This window comes from Emydura macquarii, unplaced genomic scaffold (genome assembly GCF_026122565.2).
Source record: "Emydura macquarii macquarii isolate MOO-44397 ecotype Brisbane River unplaced genomic scaffold, CSIRO-AGI_Emac_v2 contig_3238, whole genome shotgun sequence".
NCBI classification, from domain to species: Eukaryota; Metazoa; Chordata; order Testudines; family Chelidae; genus Emydura; species Emydura macquarii.
The window spans coordinates 696420-719112 of NW_027133375.1; the positions used below are offsets into that span (position 1 = coordinate 696420).

The 22693-nt window shown below is 41.1% G+C and overlaps 1 protein-coding gene across 2 annotated transcripts in view; it reads left to right on the forward strand.

The window, feature by feature from the left end:
- The window catches only part of AGPAT5 (1-acylglycerol-3-phosphate O-acyltransferase 5), a 114062-nt gene extending 91569 nt beyond the window's left edge, over nucleotides 1–22493 (forward strand). For both annotated transcript variants that reach the window (XM_067532032.1, XM_067532031.1), the window contains exons 7-8: nucleotides 17932–18055; nucleotides 19709–22493. In XM_067532032.1, coding sequence (XP_067388133.1) covers nucleotides 17932–18055; nucleotides 19709–19934 — 350 coding nt within the window. In that variant the 3' untranslated portion in view covers nucleotides 19935–22493. The remainder of the gene's footprint in view (nucleotides 1–17931; nucleotides 18056–19708) is intronic.
- The last annotated feature ends 200 nt before the right edge of the window (nucleotides 22494–22693 follow it).

Sequence of the window (22693 nt, forward strand, 5' to 3'; positions counted from 1 at the left end):
ATCTGTTCCTTTCCAAATGATTACCAATGTTCTGTTAGCTTTTTTGACTGCCACTGCACATGGTTTGATGTTTTCAGGGAACTGTCCATGATAACTGCAAGATTTCTTTCTTGAATGCTAATAGCTAATTTAAACCCCAACATTTTATATTGGGATTCTGTTTTTCCAATGTGCATTACTTTGCACTTATCAACATAGAATTTAATTTTCTGTTTTGTTGCCCAGTCACCCAGTTTAAGTGAGATCTCTTTGTAACTTTTCACTGTCAGCTTTGGACTTAACTATCTTGAGTAATTTTGTATCATCTGCAAATTTTGCGACCACACTATTCACCCACTTTTCCAGGTCATTTATAAATATGTTGAACATCACAGGTTCCAGTACAGGTCTTTAGGGATCTCTCCACTGTGAAAACTGACCATTTATTCCTACCCTTCGTTTCCTATCTATTACTCAGTTACTGATCCAGGAGAGGACATTCCCTCTGATCCCATGACAGCTTAGTTTGCTTAAGAGCTTTTGGTGTGGGACCTTCTGAAAGTCCAAGTACACTATAGCCACTGAATCACCCTTGTGACCATGCTTTTTTGACTCCCTCAGGGAATTCTAATAGATTGGTGAGACATGATTTTTCTTTACAAAAGCTGTGTTAACTCTTCCCCAACATACCATGTTCATCCATGTTTCTGATAATTCTGTTCTTTACTTTCAACTAATTCTCCTGGTATTGAATTTAGGTTTACTGACCTGTAATTGCCAGGATTGCCTCTGGAGCCTTTTAAAGATGAAACTGCAGAACTACTAACTGTGCTATGTAAACTATTGCTTAAATCAGCTTCCGATTTTAGCTCGGACGATCCCTTGGCCCCTAGACACCAATAACTGGCAGAGCCATGGATTTCGAAAAATTTCTGAAATAGTGGGCAGAGGCCCAGCAGCAGCAGGCCACACAGCTGCAACAGCAGAAGCAACAGCAGGCAGCACAGCTCCAGCAACTGATCCAGCAGCTGACCTCCCAACAGCTGGATCAACAGCGGCAGGGCTTCGAACAGCAGGCTGCCGTGTTGACCCGCGCTCCAGAGGCGGCACCCAGGGGTGGAGTAGGTGCTGCAACCCCCACGTTGCCTCTGCGGCTTTCTAAGATGGGGTCAGAGGACAACCCAGAGGCATTCCTGGTGACCTTCAAGCGGGTGGCCTCACCTGCCGGGTGGTTCTCTGAGCAGAGGGCCACCCTACTGGTGCCCTATCTTACTAGGGCGGCCCAAGCAGCCTATCAGGGCCTCTCGAATGAGGTGGCCCGAGAGTATTCCCAGATCAAAGCCACCATTCTGGATGCCCTAGATGTGACCCCGGATACCTTTCGTCACCGGTTCCAGGGACAGGCCTACCAACCAGGCGCCCGACCCCGAGCAGTGGCCCAAGAGTTAAAGGATGCCTGTTGGAGATGTCTCCAACCCAACCGGTATTCCGCCTCTGAGGTATCGGAACAGGTGGTCATGGGGCAGTTTATTTACATCCTGCCACCACGGGGGAGAGCCTGGGTCCTGTGGCACTGACCGATGACACTGACCGCAGCCGTGGGCCTCATGGAGTACTTCCTGGCCGCAGAGACCATGGTCGCCCACGCACCGGCCCCCCGACCCACCGGGACTCTGAGTGTTACCTCCATTAGCTCAAAGGCTGGCGGAGCCCCACCGCCCTGTCCAGATGGCAATCAGCGGGGAATGGAAGGAACCCGATCCACCCCGAAAGCACCGGGGGGATTGGTAAATGGGGGGCGAGGAAAGGGGGCTAATCTGCCCTAGAGATCCACTGGAGCGGAGTGAACCCCACCAACACCCAAGGAGTTTGTGGTGGTAGGGCCGTCCTTTACCACGGGCCCCTGTGATCTTCCAGCGTTTCATGGACCACCTGCTGCAGGAGCATACCAGCTACGCAGCGGCCTATCTGGATGATGTCGTGATCTATAGCCAGCGTTGGGAGGACCACCTGCCTCGAATGGTGGCCGTCTTGTGGACATTCCGAGATGCTGTGTTGACAGCGAGTCCCCAGATGTCTTGGGGCGAGGATTGTTACGACCTCTGGTGGGAAAGGTCCAAGCCATCCAGGAACAGCCGGCACCGACTACGAAATGGCAGGTGAGGCAATTCTTGGGACTAGTTGGCTATTACTGCCCATTTATTCCCCACTTCACCTCAATTGCGGCCCTTTTGACGGGGCTCCTGACAAAAGACCAGCTGCAAAGAGTCCAATGGACCTCGGATTGCAACACAGCCTTCCAAGCAGTGAAGGACTGCTTATGCAGGGAGCCGGTCCTGTATAGCCCCAATTTTGATCAGGACGTTGTGGTCCAGACAGATCCTCCGCCTTGGGGGTTGGGGCAGTCCTCTCCCAGACCATCAAGGGAGAGGAATACCTGGTGCTCTACATCAGGAGGAAGCTGTTCCCCCGGGAGTGGAACTATTCCACGGTGGAGAAGGAGGCCTTAGCAGTCAAATGGGCAGTGGAGGCCTTGTGGTACTACCTCTTGGGCTCTTGCGAACCACTTTCACGGTGGTAACGGACCATGCACCCCTCAAGTAGTTGCAGACCATGAAAGATACGAATGCCTGCTTTATGTGATGGTATCTTGCCCTCCAACCACTTGCATTCACGGTGCTGCATCACCCGGGTAAGGACAACGCGAACGTGGATGGCCTGTCTCAATTGGGCGAGGGAGGCCTGCCCAGCCCCGAAGTCCGGGAGCTGGACTTGGGTGGGTGTAATGAGTGGGTGTGGCCTCCCTCCGAAATTGACAGGGAGAAACAGGCCGGGCCTGTGGGGGCAGAGCCAGAGACTGTCTGTCCGCCCTCCCAGAAGTGAGACGGTGGGAGAGGAAGTATAAAAGAGAGGCCCAGGAGCTCAGTTAGTGGCCAGCTCCCGGAGAGGAAGGACATCCCTCCCTGCTCTCCAGAGCTGCCTGCGGCCTGGTACCTGGGCGAGCAGACCGGGACCTGGTACCCAGGTAAACGGACCAGGGCCTGGATCCGGGCGCTGGCGAATGAGCAGCGCACGGCCTGGGGCCCAGAGGTACCCCCAGATCCAACCACCTCGCCAGACCTGGTGATCCAGAGGGGCCAGGGCCTGGAGGAGCTGCCAGATGCAGATGAGAAGGAGGTGGCCAGACCGGGGCCAGACTTGGAGGAGTTGCCCTTGGAGTTGCCAGAGGATGACGATGAGGCGTGGGCCCTGACAGGACCAGACCTGGAGGAACTGCCCCCCACCGAGCTGCCCGACCTACCGCCCCCCAACAATATCGAGGGGTTCTGCAACCTGCCCCTAAGCGCCTACCCCGACGAGGGAAAGGGAGAATGAAGTAGCCCAGGGGAGGGGCCACCTAGTCCGGGGACTGGGGAACCGGACAGTGAGTCAGCGTGTTGCGGTTGGAACCCCGCTGACTCCGTGGCAAACCCCTCTGCCACTGCTAGGGATTTGGGCTGGGACGCAGTGGAGTCGGGTGGGCCTGCATCTCCCTTTCCTGACCTCCCCCGTGGTCTCTGAACTGTGTGCTGTCCCGTCTGGGGTGCTACACTGTTTGCAGCCCATTGGGACTTGGGCTATCGCTTTGTGCTGCCCAGCCCGAGCCCGGAGACTGTTTCCCTGCCCCGGGCTGGGCCAACCACTGCCGGAGCCAGGTTAGAGAGTGGGTGTGGCCTCCCTCTGAAATTGACAGGGGAGGACAGCCACCTATCCTACACTCCGGTATGGAAATCTCACTCACATATTCTGCAGTGAAAACCGATGTAAAGAATTGAGTTAGTTTCTCTGCAGCAGCCTTTTGTTGCTTGAGTGCTTCTTTAGCACCGTGATTGTCTACTGGCCCCATTGATTGTTTGGCAGACTTCGTGCTTCAGACGTACTTAAAAAAAATTTGCTGTTAATTTTTGTGTCTTTTGCTAGTTGCCCTTCTAATTCTTTTTTAGCCAGCATTGTACTTTTACACTTGACTTGCCAGAGATTGTTACCTTTTATTTTCTTCACTAGGATTTGCCTTCCAAATTTTAAATTACGGCTTTTTGCCTCTAGCCACCTCTTTTTCTCTCTTGTCTAGCCCCGGTAGGATTTTTTTGGTCCTCTTACTACTTTTTGTTTTATTTGGGATATACATTTAGTTTGAGCCTTTTTATGGTATTTTAAAATAGTTTCTGTGCAGCTTATAGGCATTTCGCTCTTGTGGCTGGTCCTTTTAATTTCCATTTAAGTAGCTTCCTCATTTTTGTTAGTTCCCCCTTTTGAAAATGAAATGCTATTGTGATGGGTTTCTTTGGTATTTTCCGCCCTAGAAGGATGTTACATTTAATTACATTATGGTCACTATTACCAAGCGGTTCAACTATATTCACCTCTTGGATCACATCCTGTGCACCACTTAAGATTAAATCAAGAAATGCCTCTATTCTTATGAGTCTCAAGACTAGCTGCTTCAAGAAGCAGTCAAGTGTTATCTAGAAATTTTGTCTGTACATCCCGTCCTGAGATGATGGGTACCCAGTCAATATGGGGATAGTTGAAATCCCCCCATTATTACTGAGTTTTCTGTTTTGGTAGCCTCTTTAATTTTCCTGAGCATTTCACGGTCAATATCCTCATCCTGGTCAGGTGGTCAGGTATATTCTTACGGCTATATTTTTATTTTTCAAGCATGGAATTTCTATCTATGGGGGTTCTATGGTACAGTTAATTCATTTAAGATTTTTACTGTACTTAACTATGCTTTCTTTAACATACAGTGTCACTCCCAGCTTCTCTATGATTCCTGTGTATTTTGTACCCTGCTATTACTATGTTCTATTAATGATCATTGTTCCACTAAGTTTCTGTGATGACTATTATATCAGTATCCTTAATTAGTACCATGCACACAAGTTCACCCATCTTAGAATTTAGACTTCTAACATTTGTGTACAAGCACTTATAAAATGTTTCAATATTTAGTTGTCTGCCTTCATGGGATGTAACTGAATGGGACTCTTTTTCATTTGACTGTTTCTCTTCAGTTCCTACTTGTACTTTATCGACTTCTGTCCTCTCCTCTTTACTAGAATATAGAGTATCTCCTTTAATAAATCCTTCCTTAAGGGTTGTCTCTGTCTGAACCATGTACTCCTCCACCTGTCAGCTTTTCTCCCAGCCCTTAGTTTAAAAACTGTGTAAAGCATATATGTGTCAAGCATGACTGTTCTTAACTCTACAGTCAGAGGGGCAGGGCTTCTCCAGATCCTTGAACACACACACAAGGGAGTAAACAGCCCCAGAAGGGCAGTTATCAAAGAGCACATGGGGCAGGGGGAGAAGGGCTCAGCCCTCCTCAAACGGCATGTCCTCTCCAGAATCTGGCTCACATGAAGGGGGACAGGGAGGGGAGTCAGACACCCTGAAATGGGTAGGGATGCCCCAGATCCTGGCACACATACACGAGCATGGCTCAGACACCCCCAGGGAGGCAAGGCCCTCATATCTCAGCTCACATGAAGGTGAGGGAGGGTGATGAGAGGGGTTCCCACCCTCCTAAAGGGTCCTGGCACACACAGAAAAGGAGGGAGTGGGGCTCAGATGCGCCCCCGCCCCCCAGTTCCTGCCCCCCACTCAGAACATGCGTGTGAGGCAGCCCTGCTCCTGTTCTCCCCTGCCACTTCCTTCCTAATGTCCCTCATCTCCTCTACTCCCTTCCAGTGAAGTAGCTCAAACCCCCTCACTCTTGGTCCCCCATTACCCAAAATGCCCCTCCCCTTCTAGCCTGCAGTTGCATGTCTAATTTTTTTGTATTACTTTCCTCTCCCCATCAGAGGCCGATCTTTAGCAATATGCCTTCTCCAAACTTCTGCTTAAGGTGGGATTCAAACTGACACTTGCTGGATGTGCTAGGTTCAGCAGGGCTACTACTTATCATCTTGAGCCATCCAGCTGATGTGAAACTTTCAACACTAAAAATCCTGTTGGCTGCTCTGTCTGCATATGCTCAGTGTAATTTGGGGCAACGCCAAGCATTGCAAATACTGAAGCGCCTAGTTGAAGAACTAAACTCTTTGGCTAATAATAATGTAATTTGATTTTCCCCAAAAGGTTAATTGGGTGGCATGCACTCTATTGGAGTCACTCACAAGCACTTGAGACCCTCGTGTGATGATCTCAGCCTTGATTTGATCTGTATCCGTGTGCAAAAATTAACTGCCAGAACATGTCAGTTTTAAGAAAAACTGTTTGAGTCCAGGAGCTATGTCTTGGGAACTCCTTGTTTAAATACCCCAAATTTGGATCACTGGCCATACTCCATTCCCCCATGAGGCACATAAAATTTCAAGGCAATCTGAGTAACCATGAAGATGTTAGAGTACTTAGAAGAGTTGAGCTTTAAACATAAAGCTGGTTTTAACTATAGCAGAGTTGGTGTTCTGCTATAATATCTTACAGGGCTCATCACCTCCAGGATACTGCTTAACATCGAATACCAATCACTGACTGGAAGTTCTTGCTATTTGTTGGTTGTTCATTGCCTCTTGTGACATGAATAAGTGGTCTCTGTCCAGTTTCTCACAGACATCATATCACTGCTTGGAGCAGTCAGTGCAGAGGCAATTACACAATATTATCTTTTCCCACACCTCTAAAGTTGGTATGTTCAGGTAAGGGATGAGAGAATTTGGTGGGCCAGTGTAAGGAAGTTCATTGTTCATTGCTTGTTCCTTGTTTATTTTCAATAATCTCAGTTAGTCTCCAGTGTTGTCATTGGTACTTAGTGAGCAGTAAATTCATATTTTCATCTTTATATACTCTGCCTGAAGTTTTTGACACAAGCAGATGGTATTTATCTGGGGATTCTAGATGAAATAAAGTGTGAAATAGTAACATTGATAAACACTGAATAAAAATAGCAAGTGACATAGATAGACTCTGTGTTCAAGGAGTCAAAGAAAATCCAGAAAATTGCTGACTAAGCCCTATCTCAGTCCCAGATAACATGGTCTGAAAGGTTTTTGTTTTGTTTTATAGTTACCACAGCATTTTGATCAATATAACCTGAGAGGGTCAAACCAATTTGACTTGCTTGAGGGAAAATGATGCCTTTCTAATCCTTAAATTTTTGGTACAATCTAATAAAATAGTAGGTAAGTAATCCAGTGCTGCCCATCTTGAGGCAATGTGCCGTTTCAACCTTGCCAGAGTTCTTCTGTGTTCCTGGGCTTTTTCTGATGCTGGTCAAAATCAGTTTTTTAGCTTCACTGGAGAGGAGGTAGAAACATTAAGCTAACAGTTCTGGCATTGTCACTGAGTGATGTTTGCTGAGAGGTGGCAATCTTTAGATATTCTATTCCTTCTTGCCTGTTTTTCAGACAGCCTCCTGTTGAGCTAAACCAGCATATTCATACAGTAAGTATCCCAGTAACCTGCCCAACATACAGTATTCATAAATCATTACAGAGCAGCTTCAAATCCATCACAATGTGTGTCTAAACTAGAAGAGAGCATTTGCTGTGTATTTTCAGTATATCTCTCAGAATGAAAGGGATTGATTCAATTAACAAGGCCCTTGTCAAATATTGGCTTGTTTCAGCTAAACAGCTTGCATTAGCCCTTTCAACTGTCTGATCTCCTGTGCTAATAGCAGTATAGAACATAAGAACGGCGATACTGGATCAGACCAATCGTCCATCTAGTCCAGTATCCTGTCTTCCAACAGTGGCCAATGCCAGGTGCATTGAACAGAACAGAAATGCAGGGAATGGTATGATGGAACAGCCTAGTTTGGCAATTGACTGATCTTTGACTACTGGTAGTAGAAATGCCTCTGAAAGGATGTTAGATGAGGTGGGTTCTGAGTTATTACAGAGAATTCTTTCCTGGGTATGTGGCTGGTGAGTTTTGCCCACATGCTCAGGGTTTAACTGATCACCATATTTGGGGTCGGGAAGGAATTTTCCACCAGGGCAGATTGGCAAAGCCTCTGGGGGTTTTTCGCCTTTTTCTGTAGCATGGAACACATGTCACTTGCTGGTGGATTCTCTGTATCTTAAAGTCTTTAAACCATGATTTGAGGACTTTAATAACTCAGTTATAGGTTAGGGGTCTATTACAAGAATGGATGGGTGAGGTTCTGTGGCCTGCATTGTGCAGGAGGTCAGACTAGATGATCATATTGGTCCCTTCTGACCTTGGAGTCTATGAGGTAATCATCAAGTGATCCATCTCCTGTTGCTCTTTCCCAGCTTCTGGCAAACAAAGACTAGGGACACTTCAGAGCATGGTTTTGCATCGTGGCTAATAGCCATTGATGGACCTATCTTCCATGAACTTATCTAGTTCTTTTTTGAACCTTCTTATAGTCTTGGCCTTCACAACCTCCTCTGGCAAGGAGTTCCACAGGATGACTGCGTTGTGTGAAGAAATACTTCCTTTTGTTCATTTTAAACCTGCTGCCTCTTAATTTCATTTGATGACCTCTAGTTCTTGTGTTTTGAGAAGGAGTAAATAACACTTCCATATTTACTTTCTCCACACCAGTCATGATTTTATAGACCTCTGTCATATCTTCCCTTAATCATTTTCTGAAGAGACTCTATAATTCAGAAGTCTCTAATTACCTGGTTTTTTGGCCTTAAGAAATAAAAACCCATCATGAAATTGTTAATCTTGAATCAGGTCATTGCTCCCTGGATTGTCATACAGAGTGTCCCCTTCCCCACAATGCTACTTCCCTGCACAAGGTATGTTGCCTTTCAACAGCCAACATTCTAATGCAGTGGTTCCCAACCTGTAGCCGTGCGGGCTTTCAAAATGGCCTGCAGCTCTCCTCCCACTGGCTGCAGAAGGGAGCCGCTGCGTAAGGACCCAGGCGGAGTGCTTTGCCAGGGGGCTAAACACCCAGTGCAGGCTCCTTGCTGCAGCCAAGGGGACAAGAGATCAGCGCTCCCCTCTGACTGGCTGTAGCAGGGAGCGTGGCAAAGCGCTCCACCTGGGTCCCTAGGTGCTGGGGTCCTGCTGGAGCCAGAAGGAAGGGAGCATTGATCTTCCACCCCTCTGGCTGCAGCACTGATCTTCCATTCTCCTGGCTGCAGAAGGGAGCCATTGCCTAAGGACGTAGGTGGAGCACGCTGGGTTACAGGATGCATGCGGTTTCCCTGCAGCAGGCATGGGGTGGGAGAGCCTCCTTGCTGAGCTCCTGCCATCTGGCTGGGGGAGAAGGAAGGGAGGGGAGCTGCTGGTGGAGACTGGTGGCCCTTCAGGGTAGTAAAAATTATATCTCTGGCCCTCGAGCCAAAAAGGCTGGGAAGCACTGTTCTAATAGAAGGTCACCATTTTCCACTAGAGACAGGGTTTTCTGTCAAATGGATTCAAGATGGTGACAGATGTGAATCTGAGAAACACTCTGGCGTTCAGAATTAAATTAATGTTTGATTTGCTAATTGGTTGCTAATTTTGATATAAAATAGTAAAAAGCAGAGAAGTAGTGTGTCTTACTTTATAGATCAAATCTATTAATAATGGTTTGAGTCTAAAGGTTGGGTCTAGGCAAATGATTGTATAAACTTCAAACTGAAAAACATTCTAAAATAACTAAAGGATGACATGCATTTTGGACAAGAGCTTTATTGACATGAGCTGTCACATACCCACTTGTAGCCATAACAGGCAGAGCTGATAGACCACAACTTCCGTATTCTATTGCTAAAAGGATACATCATCTGATACAGTTTAAATTTTATTTCTATGAATAAAATCTGCTTCAGCTCAGATTCAGTCTCCTATAATGTCACATTCAGTGTGTTCCAAACATTGCCAAAGTCGTTCAGAGTTAAAAGGAAAATCGGTCTGATATTGATATTTATTGTAGTCTATAGCAACTGGTTAATATGCTTTAAATAGTTTAGGAGCCCATTAGTGGCCCTCCCCATCTTCTCTTGCAGAAGCCATTAGAACTCTGGCGGAGCAGCAGTGAACATAGGTACTTATCTCATACATATATTTAACGTCATTAACAAACATGATTATATGGAATGTCTGCTGTGCCACTGTGGTTTCCCATATTCTTAATGCTGTGTTGAGAGCAAGGATGCAACAATTGTCATTGAGGATGTGATGATCCTCATTCAGAAATACAGGTTAAATGGAGCAAATGGAACACCTCTGTTATGCCAGAACTGAAAAACAATGGGGCTGTCCTTATCTGTGAGGATTTCAAGGTTACTATTAAGCCAGTATTGCATGCAAACCAGTATCCTTTTATCTGGAATAGAGAAAATGTCTCAATAACTGGTGGTAGGCATTTCTCCAAGATCAACCTATCCCAGTGGATTGTGCCCCCAGTTACCTGATCTGTGCCCCCTCCCCGCAGAGCCATAATCAGGAGCCGGGGCGAGAGTGGGGCCAAAGCTGCAGCTGGGGCCAGGATGGGGGCTGGAGCTGCAACCATGGGGCTGGGAGGTGGAGCCCGAGGCCAGGAATGGGGCCACAGGGCCACAAAGGGGCTTGGAGGCCAGGGCCCAGGCCGTGGCCAGGCACTGCGACTGGCCAGGAGTGGTGCATGGGCCCAGGCTAAGAGCCAAGGCTGGAGCGTAGATGGGGGCAGAGTAGGGCTGGGTGGTGCTTCCTCCTGCCTTTGTGGGGGCTGCCCCAGGCCCTGCCCCACCCCTCATAGATTCCTATGCTCTCCGCTGGAGGGGGCACGCCCCACAGTTTGGGGACCTCTGACCTAGCCCAAGCCTATCTAAAAATGGAGATTGAAGACAGTGACAACAAGTACCTCAAAATTAACACACAGAAGATCTTATTTCAATATAACCAGGTAGTGTTTGGAATAGAGTCAGCATCCACTTGTTGGCAGCAAGACACATACCAGGTATTACAGGGCGTTCCTAGTGTTCAGTGTTATTTGGATGTCAGGAGACCTAGTGATGAGCCGCACCTTGAGAACCTCCCAGAACTACTTGCGAGGCTGGCTGAGTATGGTCTTAAAGCAACTAAGAGAAAATGTGAATTTTTTGAAGATTCAATTGCATATAGTGGCCACACCATTGACAAAGATGATTTCCATAAATCACAGGAAAAAGTTGAAACTATTCTTAAGGCGCCTGTGTTGCAAAATGTGTCAATCACGTACCTTTCTGAGGATGGTCAATGATTACCATAGGTTCCTACCTCATGTAGCAACAGTTACATCCCCTGACACAGTGGACAGAAATGGTGTTGGTCCCTGCAGTGTAACAAAGCTTTTGATGAAACCAAGAGCTCATATAATTTGAAATGGTTCCTACGCACTTAAAGGTGTCTTTGTCTCTGAAGTTAGCTTGTGACACTTCCTTGTATGGAATAGTAGCAATAATTTCACATGTACTGGATGATCATACTGAAAAGCCTATTGCGTTTTGCTTCTAGATCTCTTACCTCAGTAGAATGTAACAATGCTCAAATGGAGAGAGGTCTGAGTTTAATCTGGGGAGTTAAAAGGTTTCACAAGTATCTCTATAGGAAACCATTTACTTTTGTGACAGATCATCAACTGCTAGTTTCAGCTTTTAGAAAAGGAATACTGGCAATGACTGCAGCAGAGTAACAGAAATGGGTAACATTCTTGGGTGCTTACTGTCACAATATTAAGTTCAGTGGTAACAGTCAACATGGTAATGCAGATTACATCTGCCATTGGAAGTGGCAGAAAAGATGATGAAGTGGAGTCAGAGGCAGTAGATATATTCTATATAGCACAAATTGAACCCTTGCCAGAAACAAATACCATGATGCAATGTGAAATTTAAAATGACCCAATGTTGGCTAAAGTTTATGATATTACAATGAGTGGATGGACTCAGGCACACCAACAACTGTGTCCAGTTTTCTTAGCTTGAAAAGAACAGTTAAGTAAATATCAAAATTGCCTAATGTGTGGCACTAGAGTGGTTATTCCTATTTAGGTACGGTCTCACAAACTCCAAGGGCTTGCCTACACTGTGAGGCTCTGTTAGCACTACAGCATCGATAGCAAGATACATGGTTTTCAGTTACATTGCTTGCGTAATGTAACTTGCTTACCTTGCATCAATAATGCTGCACAGTGTAGACAAGCCCCAAGAATTACCCACAGGACATTTGGGAATTGCAAAAATGAAAGTCCTGGACAGGAGTTTTGTGCGATAGCCAGGAATTGATGGACAAATAGTGTAAATGGCAAAACAGGGTAAAGGTTGTCAGCAAACTCAATACATGTCTAAACATGCTCCATTGCATCCTTTGGAGTGTCCAACTACCTTGTGGCAATGAGTCCTTGCAGACAGTTTGAACCATTTTTGGGACATATGTGTTTGGTTGCAGTAGACGCTCATTTTAAATGGCCTGAAGTATTCTGTATGAATTGAACTAGATCAGTGGAAGTGTTAAAACTCTTGTTTTTCAAGGATAGGAATTCCTGAACAAGACTGTAAGTGACAATGAAACCCAGTTCACATACAAAGAGATCCAACTGTTTGTCAGAAGAAATGGTATCAAACATGTCACATTGTATCCTTACCATTCTGCCACGAAGGGATCAGTGGAAAGATTTATTCAGATATTCAAACAAGTGATTCATGCTACAACCCCAGATAAATGTATCTTGCAACACAGAATTGCAGATTTCCCATTGGCCTATAGGAAGTCAGTACATGCTATTACAAATCAGGGACCAGAGATGTTTATGCATCATAATTTAAAATCTCACTTAAACATGTTAAATCCTGAGTTAGAGAGAGACATTTGAAAGAAACAAATAGTTCCACTGCACAGTTTTCATGTGGGGAAAAAAAAGTCTTAGCAATTACCAAAAATTCATGGAAACCTAGCATGATTACATCGCAGACTGGTCCTCTGTCTTATTGAGTAGAAGTAGCACTGAACATGTAATAGAAAAGACACATAAACCAGTTTTTGAGTACAAGTTCAGCAGGATGTTAGACACCAGTGGTGCCTATTGTAAATACTAAGCCTTCAGTACAGCACAGACAGTGATTTGTGATAGCGCCAGTCACTACAAGTCACTTTAACAGTACAGAGCAGGAAGATGCTGTTGATACAGCTATATCAGAAAGTGTAGACACTGTTTCAGAAACTGTTGCTATGTCTATGAGACGTTATCCAGAGAGGTCTTTAACCACCTCTCAATCTTAATTTGTAGCATGTGCATTATCGATAATAGTTTTTATAGTAATATATTTATAATTGTTTGTATGTCCTTTCATGCTAAAAGAGGGAAGATTATATAGTGTATAAATATTGAATATTTTTTAAAAATAGTTTGGAAGACATGCAGGGGGTCTCCCTGTCTTCTGTTGCAGAAACCACCAAAACCCGGTCACAGCAGCAGTGTATATAGGTAGGTAGGTTGTATATATTTGTACATAGTCAATAAACATCGTTATTTGGGATCCAACTGTGACAGTATGTGTCCCATATTGTTAATACTGTATAGAGAACAAGGACACATTTTACACACACTATCTCTCTCTCTCTTTAAAGAGGTAGGGAAAAACTAATTTTTGGAGAGAGGAATTTGTGGTATTTTATACACATCATTAAGTGGAAGTTTTATATTTTTTGAATAGTGTTGTGTTTGAGGGAGTGTTTGGTTTTTGCTTTGAAGTTCATCTTTTATGGACTGGTCTGTGCCTTTCTTAATACAGAAGTCTGAAAATGTTGTTAATCTGTTTTGAAAATATGGTATTAATATATAAAAAGTGATGGAATTTTACTGGAGGCCTAACTAGTGAAATACCATTGGCTAGATATTTGTTTCAGACTGAAAAACATTTGGGATCTGATTGTCCCTTAAAGACTATCAGTGACATTTTAAAAAACCCAAATAATACATTATATCTCTTTGTGCTATGTTACCATGAATTCTTTCCTGTATACTAGGGCTTGGAATTTCACCATGTACTAATGGATTTAACATTCTTGCCCTTAAAACATTGTAAATTGCCATATTTTCCTTCCTCTTTCTTTGATTGGTCATTAGTAGGATTATAAAAGTTATATGCTCATAGATGTTGAGTTGCTGTTTTATAAGACTGAAAACTTTATTAGCATGTTATCTCCCATATGAGAATCAGTCCACTTTGGTCCCATGTGAATTATTAATGTTCATTTAACACATATTATACTTGGTTCTTGATTTATGATAATAACTAAAGTTTGTCCTTAATCAAAAGTTTGATACAGTGCATGATCCTCAATTAGAGAGAAAAGTTCAGACTTCTTTGTTCCTCCTGTTAATTGTAACTAATTCTGGTGAGTTCTGGGAATTTAGTTTGTGTGTAATAAATTACTACAATAAGGCTTCTTAGCTTAATTACAAAAGCCTTTTGGGAGTTAAACTGATGTGAAATTAAGGGTCATGGGACTACCACAAACTTCTGGAGTTTATAGTGATAAAATCCATCTGTTTCTTCTCAAAAGTGGCGGCTCTATATATTGTTCTTATCCATTGGTGTACTTAAGTGGTTGCAGTGACGTGTTTCTAAATAAAATTTAAAAAAAATTTAAAAAAAAGGATTAGTCACATTAAACCCTAAAACGAATTGCATAATAAAAATAACTTAAGTGGCTGGCATGATTGCTTGCATTAGGGCATTTTGTATAGATGTACTGGAGAGCACATTTTAAAAATGGTCCTGGGGTTAAGAGCAAGGGGATTAGGGTTGGAAGAAAAAGGGATCTCGTAACACTTGTAGCTATAGATAAGAAAGTAGTACAGCAGCCTTGGATGCAGGCTAATCTGGCCATCCAGCTGCAAGGGTGTGTTTGGTGCAGATATGAGTAAAGCTATTGGATTCACATAGTGGGGAAACTTTGATGGGTGGAAGGTTTAGGACTTTGATTTAGGTGAGTTAAACGTAAGCTGTGCTCAAAAGCTAAAGGAAAGTAAGAGTCCACATGCATAGGCATTGCTGGGGAGAGACAGCACCAGTGCTCAGATACATGGAATTTCTTTTCCACCAAGGAACAGTTTCTTTTTAGATTTGATTAAAAAATCACATTGTTTTCGAGTAGCAAACCATGATGAATCAAATCCTTCTTTGTTTAGCTGGATGAACAGAACTGCAAAAACTTTGGAACAATTTTTTCTGTTTGCTTCTATTGATCTACATATGTTCTATTCCCTTTTGTTATCAGTAGCAGTAATGTAGAACTTTGCTATTTCACAATGATGTGGGGATCTAATCAATATACTTCTACAGAATTTGATAATAGTTGTTAAAATGCCATGGTTTTGAAATACTATTTTAGACTGTTTGGGATTTTGTTTGTTTTTACTTAATTATGTATGAATAAATGTCAGGGAAGAGCTATTTGTTCCCTTATAGAATAGAATCGTAAAATAAAACTTGAAATGGTAACTATACACTATAAAAGTTCCACCATACTCCAGAACAATATTTTAAATATCTTGTAAATCTAGTTTGCAGTTTTGATGTCTTGCTTTTTTCTTTTTTTTTTTAAGGTAAATGGCCTAAAATCAAATAGAAAAAAGATTTGCTATTACAGCTTCCAACCATATGTTCAATTTCTGCATATTTTTAAAAGCTCCATGTTAAGGCTTCTAGCCTTTGCCCAAAGGATGAGTTGTACCCTAATGAAAGTTAGTTATGAGCATTTATTAAAACATAGATAATGCCCCTTTGGTTTTAAAATATGAATTGTGCATTTTTAGGCACCCAGACTCCATTAATTTCAGGATTAGAGCCCAAGATATGGATCACTCATTTATTTTGTTAAAGTATTTCAGAATCTTAAATGTGTGAAAATTGAAATACTTTTTTCCTCTAAAAAGACAATCTGTGCAGGATCTCACTGTCAGAATTTATATCACAGTAGAGAGATGGGGATGCCATCTCCTAGTTTTTGTCCTCTATCACGTATTCCCACATCAAGACATCATGTGTGGTTTCATTGTCTCCGCTCATCCCCACATTTAAAAAAAAATGGGACTACTTCATGTGTGGTAAGCATAGCTTTTGAAACATGGTACCACCTAATACATACTGGTCGGGTCATGCAAGAATCAGGATGGGTTCAGCTCTGACAGTCCATGATGAGGTGCATGTGTCTGTGACTTTTTTCTCAAGCCTTGACTATTTCTCAGAATACCCCATATCTTGCATGGCTGTACTGTTGGCTAAATAAAATTACAGCCACTTACTAGATTATTACAGCACAGTAGCCATCTGTTTTCCATCTGTTGTCTGTCTATAATGCACAAAGGCATTTTTGGTTCCTTTTTAAGTTTAACATTTTCCAAATACTGAGGTACTGTCACCTTCCCCAAAAATATACCATCTGGATGAGAAGGTGTGTTAAGGTTTTTGTTGCTGGGACACCATGATTACTGCCCTTTAAACTTGCATTTTCATCATCATTTGTGAACACAAAGCATTCAGAGTGTGAAAAATTCAACACAGTATGTAAGATCCATTAGTATGTAACAATTTAAACAGTTTAGAAGAGGTAACAGCTTCCAGTAGACTGTTCAGATAATGAAGAGTTCTATGCATAATTGGCTTAGTATTTGCTTAGCGAATGCTCTAAGCATAAATATGAAGTGGAAAAAAAATGAGAAGCAACTTAACAGACAACAGTTAAGCAGTATAATGTTCTCTATAAAAACAGAAAAATTAAGAGGTATCAGAGGATCTGTCTCCTAAGCAGAAGAGTGAAATAACTCCAGGTGAATGTATTTTAAAACAAGTTTACCATCACTGAGATGATACAGATTACCAGACAGTGTAAAACATAAGTATGCTCAGTGTTCCATCAAGAACACAGAGAAGCCAAGATTCTTCACCTACAACTGGCATCACCTATGTCTTGTCTCTGGTGATGCCAGTATTATTTAAAAAAAAAAAAAAGAGGGCCTTTGTATATCAGCTAGACAAGTTAACTAAAGGGAAAAAATACCCAAGTCCTGTGTAGTTCACTTACCTTAATGAGCAGTAATTACTGTGTTCTGACATTAGATTGTAATTTATTGATTTAGGATGCATAACAAGTCAATCAGGCAATTCCCCAGAATCTTATTGAAGTATTTTCATTCAGTGTATGTTAAGCTAATGAAAACTTGGTCTGGAAGTAAAGGACACCATCAATCCTACACAGTCCAATTCCTACTAAGAAAGGGAAGGAATTGTCTCACTGACACTGTTCTGTGAGGAATGATATGATATTGAAATCAGTAGCACTGTACAATGTAAAAGAGGTGTGAGATCCAAATCAAGCCCCAGTGGGTATTGGCAGTTCGTGGAAGACAGAGGAAGTATATGTTTTGAGGACTGCATTTGATTTTTAGCTACTACACACTTAAATTATAGGTTATTATTTCCATTCTATCCCACATCTTCTTAGAGATGGCCAGCGAAGATACTATAGTTTGAATTTTGTTATATGGGATTTCAAGCTAGGAGCAATTTTTTAAAAAAAATCTGTAACTTTTGATTTTAAAAGGGACAAGAAATGGGTATTAGATCTTAAGCAGTTTAAACCAAAATCTAAAAATCATAGACTGGATAATTTTATGACCAATAACATGTAATAATACATGCTGAAACAGAGGTAATCAAATCTCACATTATAGAATTTCAGCTGATTGCTCCTGGGATCTGGAAGGAACTTTCTCCATGTTGTACAATTGGGTTGGTGGATTGTTGGAGGGCTTTCCAAACTGAATAAGAAAATGGAAAACAAGCACCTAGGTCACTTAGAAACTTAAATCCCATTTAGGTGCTTTTGAAAATGGTATTTAGTTTCCAAAGTACATTTTGAACATTTTACTCTATATCTTTATTATTTAGTATTTATTTGGAGAATGTTTTTTCTACCATGTAAAAAGTACTTACAAGACTCAGTTGTGTTGTTTTGTTTTGTTTTTGTTAGAGTTTCTGTGTAAGGAATGCCCAAAAGTTCATATTTACCTAGATCGAATTGAATTGAAAGATATTCCAGAAGAACAGATGTATATGAGAAGATGGCTTCATGAACGCTTTGAAATAAAGGATAAGTGAGTAGAGATAGTCATCATGTCAGAGCTGAGACTTAAGATTTGATATGTTTCAAAGTAATTTATTTTTTAATATTAATAGAAGGAACAGTCTTAGACCTCCTAAACATTTATGTGGACCAGATCACTCACTTTGCTAAGAACCCCGTGGTAGAGGACTGCTGGAAGCAAACCCTGTGTTTCCTCTTTCACAGTTCCTCCCAGATCGTTACATTGATGGGGGTAGATGGTGTTTTCCTCACTGGAATGTCCTCAGGACATGCACACAGTGGATCCACATGACGGTCTGGCATACTTACAGAGGCCTGTGCCTCCACATCAGCTCAGAGTCCCCTCCAGTCGTCTCTAGTTCCCATGCAGCATGGTTCAGCTGGAACTGACCTGCCAGAGTTTTCTCACTTGGCAACTACTCCTAGGTATAAATACTAGATTCATTAGTGATCACCTGAGTTTTTAACCTTCTAGATACCTGCCTACATCCTATAAGTAAAATACTGCCACTTTTGACTCAACTGGTTCTGTAGCGATATGTCCCATTTCAAACACAAAAGGCTCCAATTGTCCCTGGTGTAACTTCACTGAAGTCAATGAACAGATTAATTTGAATGATGATCCTTGAGTCCATCCATAAGGGAACTATAGATCTAGACATATATATGGCCTTCATCACCATAGTATCTGATACCATTTATAAATTTTCTCTTCACAACACTCCTGTGAGGTAGAGAAGTACTGGTATCCCTATTTTACTGATACAGAACGACGTCACAAGTAGAATAAGTGACTTTGCAGGGTTACACAGGAAGTCCCAGTTCAGTGCCCTGTTCACTAGACCATCCTTCTTACCTAAATCTACTACTGTGAATTTTAGGAATATGAAACATTCAGTATTTTCAGAATTTATTTACATGCTAAAATATTGCTCTCCAAAAGCAGTGGAAGGAAGCTGTTTTTGTTGCTAAACCCATAAAGCAATAGCCACTGTAGACATTTTGACTTCAACATGTAAGAATAAAATGTTAGTGTTTATTTCCAAAACCCTTTGAGTCTCCTGAGACTTCATTATCTTCCCAGTTTTGTTACATGAAGACACTTTTCCTTTTGTTCACAGAGTTGCTTTTGTTATGAATTATTGACAATAAAATATTATTTTATTTAGTATTTATTTTATTGGATTGGGAACTTGTTTTGCTAGGTGCAGAATAAATATAAAAGCAGATACACAAATATATATTGAAAAGAATTGTTTTTGGGGTCAGAAGGAAAATAATTTGTGTTGTCTAAAGGGATTAAGTTTGAGCACCCAGCTACAGAGCATAACTTTAATTGATTGACAATATACCTATAGTATGTTGTCTGTTATTACAAAGCTGTTGCTATGTGCACTGCTAAATAAGTATCTGATAGGTATTATTTGAGGACTTCAGTAACTCAGTTATAGATAAGGGGTCTATTACAGGTGGGTGGGTGAGGTTCTGTGGCCTGCATTATTCAGAGGGTCAGACTAGATGATCATAATGGTCTCTTCTGATCTTAAAGTCTATGAGTCTATGAGGTAATGTAGGATAAGATATACAATTATTAGATGAAAGAAAATTGCTTTAAACCTGAACTAATATATGAATTTGACTCTGAACTTTTACCTGCTCACAGGTTACTAATAGAGTTTTATGATGCAAAGGATTCTAAAAGAAGAAACAAGTTCCCTGGGAAATGCATTCATTCTAAACTAAGCCTCAAGAAAACTTTACCATCCTTACTGTTTCTAGGTGGCCTGACTGTTAGTATGCTTCTGACAGAATCTGGAAGAAAACTTTATGTAAAAACTTGGATATATGGAACTTTAATAGGCTACCTATGGGTTAGTGTTAAAGCATAAGCAGATGCTGATCTCCAATGAGAGAAATGTGCTATCTTGTCTTGCACACTGCACCAAACTTTTTCCTGAATTTATAAAGAAATATAAATAAAGCCTTATTGATTGAACATTGGATAAATTAGAATTTGTGACTTACACCTCTGTGTGGTTGGTCTGGGGAAAATATACTTAGTTTTACAAATTTGCTACTGATTTTGCTGTAAAAATGACAGATAAACTGAGTTATATTACACATTGCTTTCCCCATGAATGAACATCCATCTATATCTGCTGAAGATTAGTGGAAATATGTCTTTATAGAGATGTAACTTAAGTGGACCAGTGAATGTATTTACTAACATTAATTTAGGGGATATATATATATATATATATATTCTTCTACTATTATTCATGTTTAGTTTTTGTTACTTTTGATTTCATTGCAGCAACTCAGTTATATCTATCCTAGATGCATTACAGCTAACAGCAAAGCTAATGTTTTTCAATATCTTGCTTTTCAGTTTTATCTAAATATGTTCCTCAGAAGCTGATCAAGTAAATTGGTAAATCATGAAATGTTATGCAAGGCAGAAAAAAGTTCCTAAGAACCATTGTTCATGGGGAAGAAGTTTTGTTTATCTAGTGCATGATCTTTTGATTGCATTGCATTATTAGCTGATTTTATTTTACATATGCAAAACACTTAATTATAATTATTATTATTGAACCAACAGCTTATTTTGTGCACCCTGTGTTTGTGCGTAAGAGAATATGTGCAGTATAATGATACGTTAAGTTTAATTGTGGCCTAACCATATTGTAGCCTGCCGTATGTCCAAATTGTCAATAGTTTGTTGAAGACTCAGCTAAACTAATAGAACTTTAGAGTGTATGTGCCATAAACAGTTGTGAACATTCAGAAGTTTCCTGTTACCTCATAATTATCTCAAAGCAAATTGATGTAATCTGTATAATCTATTTCTTCAACAGGAGTGTACATTATGGTAACAAGGAACTCTCAAATGTTCCTGCTAAACTTAAAGCATGTGCCTTTGTTTGCTAATCTATGATTTAGCTTAATATTTCATAGACAAGAAATCATTTAGTGTTATTATATTACACTAGATTTCACAGCATCCTAGCTGATGTACACTTCAGATGGGTTGAAGATTTTGATGTTGATACATATGGTTCGCACTGTAGAATAATTGTGAAAGAAATGCATATCTGATCAGTATTGCGCCTGCTTGAAAATATACATTTTAAAAACCCCTTGTTGTCAGCAGGTCTATGGTTCCCATGGCTATTGTATCTATGAGTTATATGGGGGAAATTTCATTTCCTTGTGTCAAGGGAATAGGCTTATCTGCACTAGGGGCCAGAAAGAGAAGAGGATCCTGTATTATCTTCTTCCATTAGGAAATCAAACTCCCAACGTCAAAACACAAGACCTAGAGTATATTTTTAGCTTACTTCTCCAAGCTTTAAATGTGCATCTCCTATTAGCTTTAATAGCATTTACATTGCATAAACTCCATATGCATTAAAATAATAATGTATGTATTGAAATGATCGTTGTTTCTCAAATTCCATCATAGTCAGAATAATTGAACAAGTGCTTGCTTTTTAATACAGATTTTTCTTTAAAATTTTATAGAAGAATATTTACAAGTCCACCTTAAAAATGATCCAGCACAATTTTCAGTTTGCAATTCTGTATCCTTCCATACATGGATTTTGTCACTGGCCATATTTATATCATTCATTTATGCAGGAGGTGTTAAAAACAATGACAGGGAACAATGTTTAGAAAATTAGTATTGTCTGAAGCGCTGAAACCAGGGAAAAATAAGCCATTTTATGTAACAGACAAACGTGCTTCCCATGTGCATCATACAGCTTGTGCTGTTCTCAACAGAATGGCCCCAATGAATACAATCGGAACGCAATGTTCTTCTGTTAATCTGACTTTGACGTATGAAATGTAAATTTACAATGAATCCTCACTGTGTTAAGATTAAAATACATTTTTAATGTAACATCCAAAAGTTAAGAATAACACTTAACTGTACAACAAAAATAAATGCAAACTGCTTAACTCGTTTGTAGCAGAATAACTGCTGTTTTTGGAGGTCCTAATCACTACAATTTTTGGATCTCTCATGTTAAGCTATGTAGAATGTAATTGATTCAGTGGAACAAAGCAATTGGTCTGTTTATTTTCAATGTCAGTCTCCTGGCTACTATTACACAATTTTTTTCTCACAGTTAATTTATACATTTTTGAAAATTGTTATGAATTTGCTCATGTATTGGGTGTTCAGCGCATTGTATGCTATTTCTTAATACGCACTGATGTCAACTTGAAATATTTCTTTATTAAAAAGAAAAGAACCAGATGCTCATTCCACTTTTTTGCTGTTCCTTCTCTTGTTTGAAGTAATTTTTAAGCCTTTATGTTTGTAACTGTTTACAGCTGAATTATTCTTTACAGAAACAGTCAACATGCATGGTTTTAACACTCTTCAGTTAAAAGGTTTGTGTGAACAAAAGTCAAATAAAAATAACAATGCCCTTGTCTTTCTTTTCTGTGCTGCTAAAAAGTTTCAGAAACTTGGAATGTTTTATAAATGCTCATGTACAGTACTGAGGAGATGGATAGACAGTGATAGTGGCTTCGCAACTGAGAATGCCTGCGAGATTTTGTATATATCATTACTAATCATGTTTAATAATATACACAATATTAGGCTACCTAAGGATCCACCAAGAGTGGGGTG